This window comes from Chenopodium album, chromosome 10, assembly GCF_948465745.1.
Source record: "Chenopodium album chromosome 10, dcCheAlbu1.1, whole genome shotgun sequence".
NCBI lineage: Eukaryota > Viridiplantae > Streptophyta > Magnoliopsida > Caryophyllales > Amaranthaceae > Chenopodium > Chenopodium album.
This window is the reverse complement of record NC_137843.1, coordinates 16,847,993-16,861,037: the sequence shown is the minus strand read 5'-3', so window position 1 is coordinate 16,861,037 and position 13,045 is coordinate 16,847,993. Positions and strand designations below refer to the sequence as shown.

General features: G+C 30.9%; 1 protein-coding gene across 1 annotated transcript; it reads right to left on the bottom strand.

Annotated features, from left to right (window-relative positions):
* Positions 1-8,480: 8,480 nt before the first annotated feature.
* Positions 8,481-9,245, bottom strand: LOC145564948 (uncharacterized). Its single transcript, XM_081625093.1, has one exon. It carries the CDS (start codon positions 9,243-9,245, stop codon positions 8,481-8,483), a length of 765 nt encoding a protein of 254 aa, XP_081481219.1.
* Positions 9,246-13,045: the final 3,800 nt, after the last annotated feature.

Sequence of the window (13,045 nt, the reverse complement as noted above, 5' to 3'; positions counted from 1 at the left end):
GAAGTTAACAAAAGTCTCGGGAGCATAGGATAAACTAGCTATAAAGGTATAAAGATTAAATTAAAATAAACATTAATTACACCGATCGACGCGTGATTTTGTCATACTTTTTCAAATTAATACCATTTTAAGCAATATCTTAAATGCTTATCCAACGCCTCGCGGGCGGCCGAACGTTCGTTAGCAAGATCATTTTCATAAATATTTACTCCCTCCATTACATATTACATGAAACACTTTCTATTTTTAGCCGTTTTATAATAATTACAATACTACTATTTTTTGCAAGATATACCATTATTATATAATTTCTCTCTCCTATCAACTCTACTTTTACAAATATTTTATTATTTATCTTTTCTACCAACCCCGTTTATAGTAATTTTTACTATTTCTCTCTCCTACTAACAATACTTTATATTATTAAAAAAAAAAAATTCTTCTTTTGGGCTCCACTATATAAATTTTAACTTTGTAAAAACCCTAATATTACATTTAATATAAAACAGAGCGAGGGAGTATTTTTAATTTATTTTTTCTAGTGTACAATTAATAATAATAATAATAATAATAATAATAGTCAAAGTCATATGCTGACTAGTCAAAATTTTGCATCAAACTTGTAAAAAAATCTGAGGGAACATTTGTCTACATACTTTGTAAGTCAAGCAATATAAAAACCTGAATGAGCTTTCGGAGTACATAGGCTGCGCTGAGCTTGATATATTTTAATTATTAATTGGCCAGCTCTTTTAGTCTTAGTCTAAAGCAATATTTATAAATGGCGAAATGCTAATTATATTAGTATTTTATTACCCAAAACTAAGTAAAATGTGTTCAACCAGTTAATATGTTTTTTTTTTAATTTATTTATTTATTTATTTTTTGACATTAGTTTTAAAATTATTATATATGGAAGAAGTAAGTCAATATTGAATAGCAATTGGGAGAATTTGTTGTTTAATGTATTTGTTATATATATATATAGAATCAAAAGATGCAATCAATCAATAACATAATATTAAAACAGGCACCAAGAATAACACGTGTCATTATTTGGTTATGTTTTTTTCCCTCCAAAACTTATTTTTTCTATTTTAATTTTTTGCAAACATCAATTACTTACTATAAAATATGTATAATATTCACTAAATTATATAAATTGTGATTCACTTCCCCAAAAAAATATATATTTCCCAAATCATATAATTGTGATACATTTCCTAAAAAAAGTATTCACAGATTTTCTTTTATTGTATAAGATATTAGTATATATATTTTACTTTGTACAAGTATCATACGGAATACATATTATTTCATTTATTTAAATATGATGAAAGGAAAAAAAATAAAATTAATATATATTATTTCATTTATTTAAATATGATGAAAGGGAAAAAAAATTATATTATTCAATAAAATGAGAATGTAGAAGTATTTTTTGTAAAGAAAAATATGAATTATATTTTTATCAATGATTGACAAAATTTTACTAATAATTAATCAATATCAGTAAATATGTATAAATATACTATATGAAATGAGATTTTTTTGGTCAAAATATATTAATTTACATAAAATACTTTAGGAAAAAACTATCAAGATCACAAGACACATGCAATGCAATTAATTGTGAATAAGATACATGGCCAGTGAGTGATTTACACGCAACCTTCAATCTAATGATCTAAATATAAACCGCAATTATTATTCTTGCCCATAGTGCTTTATATACACTTTTAAAATGCTTATTTAGCTAATAAGAAGAAATAACGACACCATACTATTTTTACAACACTCACTCTTTCATTATAGCTCATGCTTCATTTTATTGTATACCTTTATAAGAAGAAAAAATATATATAATGGTTATACTTTGTCTATAATTTTTTTATTTTTATTTATTTACAAATATAATGTAAAATATAAAATAATAGTGAAATTACTGTGCATGGCACGAGGCTAATCTAAGAGGGGAAGAAATCAAGTAACAATAACAAATCAACAAAACAAGATAAATCTATCTCAACAATCATCAAGATATATGAAATAGGAGTTCTTAATCAAAGCTAACACAAAGTAAAGCTAGGATTAAGGTGTAACCACAAAGATTACAAAGTAACAATCACAAAGAAAGCAAATAATCACAAAGATTATGGGTAGAGAGAGAAAATCTCAATGATTTCAAAGTTAAGCAAAATTTCTTTCCAAAAAGAAATCTTAGCCCTATTTAATGACTTTACAAACAAACCCTAAAGTTCTTAAATTACAACCTTGGATTACAAATGAAAGGCCAAGATTAAAATATAGCAAAACGAAGCACAAAAGAAAAGAAGTTGTCTGCTCGAAACAGGGTCCCGGGAGCGGGCGCTCTAAAGGGTAGGAGCGGGCGCTCCTTACTACTGAAACTTCAAGTGACGCCCATAGGAGCGGGCGCTTTATTGTGAAGCGGGCACTCCTCACGACTGCCTGGACAGCTCAACTTCAAACGTTCATAACTTTTTCGTTTCTTGCTCAAATTTGGCATGTGACCTATCGTTGGAAAACTCTTGAACTCTACTTTCACCTCCAACTTGAATCACCTAAAAGTTCTTTGTAAAGAAGAAGATATGGTTGAATGAAGTTGAGTATTGCATTTTGTTACCAAGTAAAAGCTTTTCTTTCTCATCCTTGTTCCCATGCTTTATCTTCAACCATCAATTGTAAAATTAAGACACATAGATTGCTCGTATATATTCACTTAAACCACATCATAACAAAGAGAATTCATCCAAAATGTTGATTGAGCCTTAAATGCCACTAAAAGAATCGTATAGCCATATAATTTGTAGGTTTCAAGGATGCTCCCACATCAAAAAAACCTACCAAGTGAATGATAATAATAAGGTGCAAGCCAAATCTAAACTAAAATCATATAATCACTACTACAAAATTACCTTTAAAAGTCGCCCTTTTAGAGTCGCTTGTTAAAAATATGTGACACATTAGCCTTTGGAGTCACCCCTTATAGATGAGGCGACACTATAGGTAGTATAATAAGTTTAAAAAAAATGTAATCTGTCGCTTGATTATTATTGTGTGACTCATAAATGATTGGAGTCGCCTCATATAAATTAAGTGATGTGTAAGGTTGTTGTATAAATATAACTATTAAGTCTAATACATCGCCTGAAATTAAAATCTGACTCATAAACTTTACGAGTCACTACCTATAAATTAGGCGACACATTAGGTCGTATTAGAAATTGAAAATAAGTCTAAAGTGTCAAATGTTCTTGATATGTGACTCGTAAACCTTTGGAGTCGCCTATTATATATAACGTGATGCGTAAGGTTTGAATATGAATTTATCTAAATATTTTATTAACTCGTCCCTTAATTAGTATATGATACTAGTAATACTACTTACATATTTTAAGAGTTACTTGTCTTGTATATATGAGTACCATAAATCAATGCGTAAGGTTTCATCTTACATTTGAATAGTAAAATTGTTATTGGATGTCACTTCCTCGGTTTTTAGATAATTGAAACTGTCAAACTTGACTGTCAATACATGTTGGTTTGATCTTATATCTATAATAAAAAAAGTTGATATTATGAAAGTTTATATTAATAACTATTTCACAATATGTTTCATAAAAATATTTGTTTTTTTTACACTTTATTGGAGTAGATGCAAGGAGTCTCTCCTGCGCAATAAGAGTCTATTACCTGTATAGACGGCTATCTCGTAGATTTTTTCCTCACCAGAGGTTTTTTATTAAAAAAAACGATGGTCAAACTTAGTATATGTATTGTGAAAAAAGTCAAAAGTGTTAATTATTTATGAACGGAGTGTGTAACGTGCGACCAATTAACATTTTGAGTCATATAATACGGAGTAACATTTTAAGTTATCTAATATTGAGTACTCCGTCCGTCCCTTATTTTTGCCCCAATTGCTTCATTAAAATCTTATACTACTAAGAGATTAAGTAATAAAATTGTAATTTTTTTTAAAAAAAGTCATTAGAATCTTATATAGAAAAAAAATAAATAAACTAACTTAATTCATATACTACTAAAAGAAAGAGTACTAGGTCTTAATTTTTTTTTTTTTTTTTTTTTTTAAAAAAAAAAAGGAGAATGAGTACTACGGTTTTTTAATCACCTTTTTTTAATCAAAAAGAAAAAACAAAGAAAGGAAAAAAAAGAGGTAAAAGAGTACTGCATTTTTTTTAATCCAAAAATAAAGTAAAGAAAGTTAAAACCCTTGAAAACTAAACCATCCATATTCATCTTCTTTAACAATACTGTGATTTCCCACGCAAACCAAACCCCTAAATCTTGATTCCCATTCAAACCCCAGTATATTCCCTTGCAATTTGAAGCGACGGATCATCTAATATTGCGTCTCAACCCCAGCAACTAAATTTTCCGGCTTAATTGTGATAATTTCGGCGGTGGGTCTCATCTAATATTTTGTAGAATTTTCGAATTCGAAGGTAAGCATCTGATAAACTATAATTTCATTTATTTATACATGGGCTATTATAATTTTGGTGTTTTAGTTTATCAAAATTCATTGTCTTTCATTGTCTTGTTATTTAAATTAGGCTGAATTCTTTTTTTTTGAGATCTTATGCTTAATTGAATTTCTACTTTTTTGGGGGTTTTTTTTTCATAAAGTACGGTTATATTCATATGTTGGACCATTGCATGTTGATTATTGATGTGATTTTGTTAATCTTGGACTTAATTTACATTTTGTATTCCACTAGAAACTTAAATAATTAAGAAATATGAAGATTATGCATCCCGTATCAGTTTTACATCTTTTAAAATTGATTTTCAATTAATTTATTAGTCACGTGAATATTGACTATATAGATGCTCTCGTATTAATTATATAAATTATTGATGAAACTATTTTGATTCCGATGCATATATGGTAGACACTACGATGTGATCTTATGCTATTACGTACTCTGCTACTACTAATAAAAAAAATCTAGAATGAGTTCAACTAGAGTGATAAGGACATTGTCAAAAAGTCATATATTATTAAATTCTTGTATATTAGTTTATGAGATTTAATGTTTATTAATTAAATATATGTGGGACATGTATTTGTTAGAGATCAAATGGACAAAACTTGGATTACACGAAAGCGTACTACGCTTGAATTTCAACAAGGGGTTGAAGTTTTTATTCAATTTGCCTTGAAACATAAAAAAAAGGGGAGAAAATATGTTGTCCTTGTAAGACTTGTGGAAATATGGGTACGGTGTCTAATGAAAATGAACTACGAGATCATAATTTTTGTAATGGGTTTTTGAAGAATTATATTGAATGGGTTTGGCATGGTGAGGGAATATTAGATGATGATATTAACTACGATGATAATGTAGTGGGCTTAAATAATGTTGATGATGATTATGAAGATAATCAGTTTGAAGAGATGTTACATGATATGGAGGAAAATATGGATGAGAGGGGACATGTTTCAGCGTTGATGTTGAGTTTGAAGAGAATATATTCTATTATCCTGAGAGAGTCACTTTTACAGCTTACGTATTTGGTGAGGATCTTAAGCAATTATTTGAAATGGCATGGCTAAACATATCATGTGTTCATATTTGGATAAGGTAATAATACTTAGATCGTGAAATTTCCTGTAAATTTTGACTAAAAATGCTTATTATTTATCATATTAATATTTTTGCAATTGGTTTAGGTGTTTGCAAAACGAAATAAATAAGAATGAAGTTCAAGACACCATTGGATTTTTTGGTCCCCAAAGGTTAGGAATGGTTAAATCTCGTCCTTCCTCGTTGACAAGTTATTTGAACCATTCTATGACCAAGCAACGTACGAAACAATATATACTTGCCCCTTTCTATCAAGAGTAAGCACACACAACTCATAATTAATCTCATTACTTTGTTAACCTCTGTTTTTTTTTCTTTTTTTTGAATGATTTATCTGACTTTTTTTTTTCTTACTGTATGTTGTTTATTTATAAGTCATCATTGGATGCTAGTTGTGATTTGTCCCCAAAAGGGAGAAGCTTTTTTCTTCAATTCTTTGGCAGATTGGTCATTAGATAGTGTGCATCTCAAAGGAGCATTATCTGTGTAAGTATTACAAGTTAATCTTTTTCTGTTACTTGTTTGATAATATATGGATGCTGGTGGTGATAAGATGAATTGCCAAAGGTTATAAGTGATGATTTTCATGGTGTTTGAGAAGAGTTGGTTGTATATTGTAATGTTACAGATGTTATATGCCGGAAGTATTGGTGGTTTTAGATGCTTTTAATAATGGCATAGTGCCGTATAGGTCAATTTTATGGAGAGATGCTGCCGATTTTTTTGTAGGTTTGACTAGTTTTTTTATGTCCATATGTAATGCATTCGTATCAAATTTGTGTACAGGGCATATAGAACTTTAATGAATATTAACAAATGATCTCGGAAAACAAAGCTAACGTGGAATGTCATTAAGGTAGATGTTGCTGGTTTACATTATATTACTATGGTCATTTAAGTTTTATGTGTGTATTGACATTACTAGAAAAAAATATTATTATTTGCATTTCAGTGTTCTCGACAAATAGGCGGAGTTGAGTGTGGCTATTATGTCATGAAGTATATGGATCAAATTGTCTCACTTATAATACAAAAAGATAACGATTGGGAAAATGTATTAAATAAATATTTATTTTTATAAAATTAGCAGTTGTTTATGTTACATGTATGTATAACTAATGTATCTATTTATTGTGTATGTAGCATTTCTCTCTTGAGCCTTTCACTAAGGAGGTGATCGATGATATTCGAGAAAGATGGTGTAGATTTTTTTATGATAAATGTTTGTAGTTTAATGAGAATGAAACTTGTACTCAAAAGTTAGCGAACAAAGTTATTTCAGTTTTTTTCTTCGTTTTATATAGCATAGAATTTTTCATGTATGTACTCGTTTTATAATAAAATTTTCAATTATTAATATATTTTAGTTAATTTTGTCTTTATTAGTTTAAATTAGTCAAATATCGTCATTTTTAGTTTATTCATTTTTATGATTATAAATAAATTTTAATATTATGCATGTTTAGGATAGCTGCACGTAGCAGGGCCATTACATTATAAGCATCGCCTCTAATGAATAGGTGACTCATAATTTTAATCATACGCATCGCCTCTAATAAATAAGTGACTCATAAATTTTATCATACGCATCGCCTCTAATAAATAAGTGACTCATAAATTCTACCATACGCATCGCCTTTACTGAATAAGCAACATATAATTTTTATTATATACATCGCATTTTTGTAAATAAATGACTTATAAAATAGACCTTACCCGTCGCCTCTAAAGTAATGTGTGACTCGAAAACTATATTTTTAAAGTCGCATCTAAAGAAACAAGTGACTCATAAACTATATTACAGTGACTCCTATACCTTATTTTATGCATCGCCTATAATCAACCAAGCGACTCGTAAAGTACTCTAACGCATCAGGTCATAGGCGACATGTAAGGGGGGTACCTATTGTGTCGGTGCTTGTAGTGTCGCCCTTGAAGCGATGTGTAAGATGGTTTAGAGGCGACTCGATAGGGGTTTTTTTGTAGTAGTGAATAACTAATATATAAAACTAAACTTTTACCCAGGTTACGAGACAGCGACACTCGGCGTTTAACTTTTCGCCAAGTGTCACGTCATGTAGGCAACAATTAGATATTAGTATGACACGTAAGATTTACTTGGATATATTTTTTATGAATAAAAAGGTTGTATTTTTTAATAGGACAAAAACTACGATAGATTTTGTAGGATAAAAAAAAAGTTAGTTTAGAGTTGTATTTTCAATAAATATGGATAGATTTATAGGATTAAATTTTTGGTTTAGAGTTTTATATATGATAAAATACCTATATATCACAGATAAAAAAAAAAATAATAATTATAAGTTTAGTCAAATCACGAGACAAACGACACTTGATGTTTCAACTTTTCACCAAACATCGCGTCACCTATACAACAATCGAGTCGGGTCACGGGTCATTTCAGGTCAAGTCACTTTAGGTCACGGGTCGGGTTACGGGTCGTTTTAGGTTAAGTCACTTTAGGTCACGGGTCAAGAAATATTCACACTAGCCCAAAATGTCAAATTCAGATCAAGCTAATGGGCTTAGAACATTTTTTTTTTTTTTTTTTTTTTTTTTTTTTTTTTTTTGGCATTTTAAGAAATTTCTAATATTTCAAGCATGATTTTTTTTTTCTACAAGTATAATTTTTTAAATCAAACATTTTCACCAATACTATTATTAGGCATTACATGCCTACTACATAATTTAAATCGTCACAATATCACATCAATTTCTACCTAATTTTGTATCAATGATATATTTTAAAACTTGGTACATAAATAAAAAGTTTATTTTAAAATTCAATAAACAACCCGGGCATCGCACGGGGCACCAAACTAGTAATTAGTTAATAGTTGCGTTACAAGCATTCTTCGTTGGGACATCACTAGCCAAATTAACCATAGAGTTCTCACTACAAAGAGTTAAGTCTCTAACAAAAGCATCATTACATATTGCTGGTGGCAGAGTCCAAATACAAGTTTCATTCATGAATTCCAAATTGCACCTTGCATCCTTTGCTAGCACGTCTGCTACTGCGTTGCTATCCCTCTTCTCAAAGCGCATATCCATATGGATCTCCATTCTCAGGTCCCTGCATTTTTTGAGTAGTGAAGGAGCATTAGAAACACAGTCAGATGAGTTAATCTCATCTACAGCCCTTTTTGCATTAGAACAAAGAATGGTATTACTCCATTCCCTGCTCTTGATTAAATTCATTGCAAGCTCTATGGCTTTCAATTCCGCATCGTGGCTTGAGGCTAAGTAGCCTTTCCAGATTAGACCTTCTACGCAATCACCCGAGCTAACCCTACACACCACTGCACATCCTGCTTCTTTCGTAGTGTATAGGAATGAAGCGTCACAGTTAATTTTTATGATATTGAGAGGGGGAGGAGACCAGTGTGGGAGGATGGGCTTTAGACTTTCGTTGTTATACTTTGAAGAGAAGTAAAACTCCTTAGCAGCCCAAATACACCGATGGATTGATGAAGATAAAGGGGTGTTAGAATTGGAAAACGACCAAGCATTTCGTCTCAGCCAGAGGTGCCACACAACAAAATAGAAGATCACATTCCAAGGGATAGACCAACTAGTCATAGCTGTCATTTTCAGATTACAAGCCAGGTGACCCAATCATCATTGTTAGGTATGAAGGATGGGCAAGAGATGATTTTCCAAAATTCTTTAGCTCTTATACAATGAATAAAAATATGGGCACAAGACTCGTCTTCATAGGGACAAAAGAGGCACTTTGGAGAAATTCTAGGGATTCTTTGGTGGAGGTTTTGTTTGTGGGGGATACGTTCCCAAGCTAGCAGCCAAAGAAAGGATCTTGACCATCTTCAATGGTAAAACTCAAGTTTGAGTATTGAAATACAAAATGAGTTATTTTTTTACCTCTAATGATGATACCATACCCACTTCTCAATTTAGCAACTCATGTGAAGTCTAATTTTCCAATGGTGAGACTCTCTAAAATATACAAATGTCACTTTCAATTTATGGCCTACCAAATCCATTTTTTTTTTAATATCAAATATTGTAAGATTAAAAAATAATAAAAAAAAAAGGTAAACTTAAATAAATTACAAATATATTAGAATATTGACAAGGGGCCCACACTTTTTGTCAAATGAGACTCAAAGTTGAGTATCTAAACTTAGCAACTTTGTTTAGATACCAACTTATTGGTATACATTGTAAAAAATACTCTCTTTCTCCTAAAAATACTCACTTGAGTCTCACCATTAAAGAGGGTCATACAACTTTTCTATGTGAATGAATACATACTCAAAATAGAGATGCACATACATAGTCTTGATATATTCACACACATGGCATAAAAGATTAGATAATAAAATAACATTGTGCATGAGATCGGACTCAAAAAGGGTCAAAAAAATTATATGTTCTTAACAAATCTACTATTACATACAAAATAAGAAATATTGTGTTTAACAGGCCTAGATTACATTTGCGACGAGTGTCCACTTCATCAATTCAAGGAGATATCACCTCAAAATCATAAGAAAAAAAGAAGTTCCACCTCAAAATTACGCTTAAAACTCATTACCAAATCACTAGCCCACTTTTGAAATTTTCAAGTCCCAATGGCCACTTAGCTCATGGTGGTTATTTTGATTTGAGAAGCCTGATGGGCTCACGCATAGTTTTTTCTGATGTTACACACTGCTCTGGCTCTTTGGATTGTTCCTTTAGTACTTTGGGCTTCATGTTTAGATGATATCCGTGGGCTGTGCTTGAGGTTCTGTCTTCTTTAATACAAAGTAATTACTTACTAGTTTAATGTGTTTTGATTAAAGAGTGAGGGATAACTCAAGTGATTAGAGTTTCCCTTCCGTTTCAGGTGATTTTAGGATCGATTCTCATCACTTGTCTTTGTGGCTCTCTAAATACTAGAAAGAAAAAAAAAAAAAAAAAAAATGTGTTTTGACTAGAGGTGTCTGGACCTGGGTCTTATCTAAATGTATCGGTCCTAAATTCCTAATGTAGGAGACCACAAGATCCATAACAATCTCAGGTCTAATGATAATTATCACTGTTTATTTCTACTAACGACTTTTATACAACGATCCAACATTTATCAATCATATAGGCCAGTGGCCCAGTACAATATACTGTTTCCAAACATACAATATCCATGTTAAAACGTACCGTCTCATTATCCAAGACCTTATAAAATGTGGCCCATTTATTCATTCATTAGTATAGTTTAGACAATCTCCTACTACAAGTAATAAATACTAATGGTGGAAACAAGTCATTGGAACTACCTTTGACCCTTTGAGTATTAAACTAAGTTTATTGGGCTAAATAATACAAAGTACTCCGTAATAATTTGTTATGGGTAATGATGTATGTAGCCCTTAGGGCTATATATAAGTATTAAATATACTGCCTTAAATAAAATTAAGTTGGGAATTCATAAGAAAATCACGCGTAGATCGGTATAAATAATGTTTATTTACCCTTAATATTTCCTTTTTTAGTTTTTTACACAGTCCTTAGGGTTATGTTTATCATTTTCCATTTGTTATAAGGGTACTTTTTTCACCACACACAATTTTTTTTTTTAAAGATGCATTGGGTTTAAATATAAGGCGAAATCAAGATTTTTAGACTAATTACGACTAATTAGACCAATAAGGTGTAGATATAAGTTGAAATTAGGGTTGCTCGAGTCAAAGACGGATCTAGAAACTTTGTATAGGAGGGGCCGTACAAACTATAATAAGTAACTAGAATTGTTTGATTTTGTTCTTTAAGAACACAAACAAAATTGAAAGTTTTGGGATTTGAACCCCTTCCCTTACCTATGGGCTCTAGGAAGGGTGTTATGGCTAGCTATTAGAAACCAACTCATCTAGCTATATTTTACTTAATAAATGCATCAGCTTTATATACAAAGTACTACAAAAATCTGGGCGTTGGGCGGGCGTTGGCCTGACAGGCCCGCTCTTAGATCCGTCTTTGGCTCGAGTCCATTCATGTCTAATAGTTCGTAATCTCAATTAAGATAAGTTCATGGGAAAAACTCTTATTTTTAGTTTTTGGTCCAATCATGTTTATTAAGCTCTATAGGTGCAAAGTTTTAACTTTGTGCAGTATTAATTTATTTGACTACACTTTTTACATATACATGAAAACTATATTTATATGTAAAGTATTGTTGAATTGGTCTCAATGTGTATTTCAAAAAAAAAAAAAAAAAAATTATGAATTTTTTATTAATGAATTTATATAAAATTTAATGGTCAAAGTGGTATATATATAAATAGAATGAAGCAAGTCAAAACATTGCATTTATTGTAAATTTTATAAATCGACTAATAGTAACTATATCAATTAATTTGTATTTTGTTTATTTTATGTTAATTATGGTTGTGCAACAAAATGGTTATCCCTCCATTCCTAAATACGAATAATTATTAGTTAAATGATAGACATAGCTTTAAGGGCTGTGTATATATAAGAAGCTAAAAAAAGAAATATTGACAGTAAATTAACATTAATTACATCGATCTACTCGTGATTTTGTCATAATTTTCAATTTAATTCCATTTCAGGAAATTTATTTAATGCTTCAATATAACCTTAAAAGGCTACATATATATTACCCAAATAATTAACATGTTTGACTTTTTTCACTATTTATATACTCACTCTGTCCCAAAATAACTAACACAGTCCACCTTTGCACATATACCGATGCAATAATTTGACCATATTTTTATATAATTAAATATTATTGAAAATTATAATAAAAGTATATTATTAAACTTATGTTTTTATTATGTGAGTAAAAAATTATAGTCAAAAAGTTAATATATGAATAGTGAAAAAAAGTCCAATGTCTCAATTATTGCGGGCCCGAGGGAGTATTAGCTTCGACCATCGTTTTTTTAGTAGTGTATAAAAAACTGTTGAGTGGCATTTATGCCACGATTAAAGGCTTGTTTTAATGGTTTTTCTCCATACTTGTAGCTTGTTTGTACCCTCTTTATTGTCTTTAGTTCTCTTTTCTTTTGTTCGTTTTCTTTCTTAGTTTTTACCTCCTTTGCCTATTTTCTACCTTGGTTCTCTTGTTTGTGTTTTTGTAGGAACCGTGGTCTTTAAAAGAAGATTTTAGCTAAAGGATGCGGCGCGTGCCCCCTCGAGAGAGCGCGCATGAGGCCTACGCGGGCGCGTAGCACTGTGAGAAGGCGCGCAGGTCGAGAACTCAAAGGGGCAAGGCAGATTGTTTTGCGCGACCACTGCGCGACCATTAAGAAGGCGCGCACCCATGCTGCGTGGGCGCGCATCACTGTGAGAAGGCGCACAGATAAAGGAAGGAAATAAGAAGCAAGTCAAACTGTTTTCCCCGCCTGTTCTGCAACCCTTGTGCG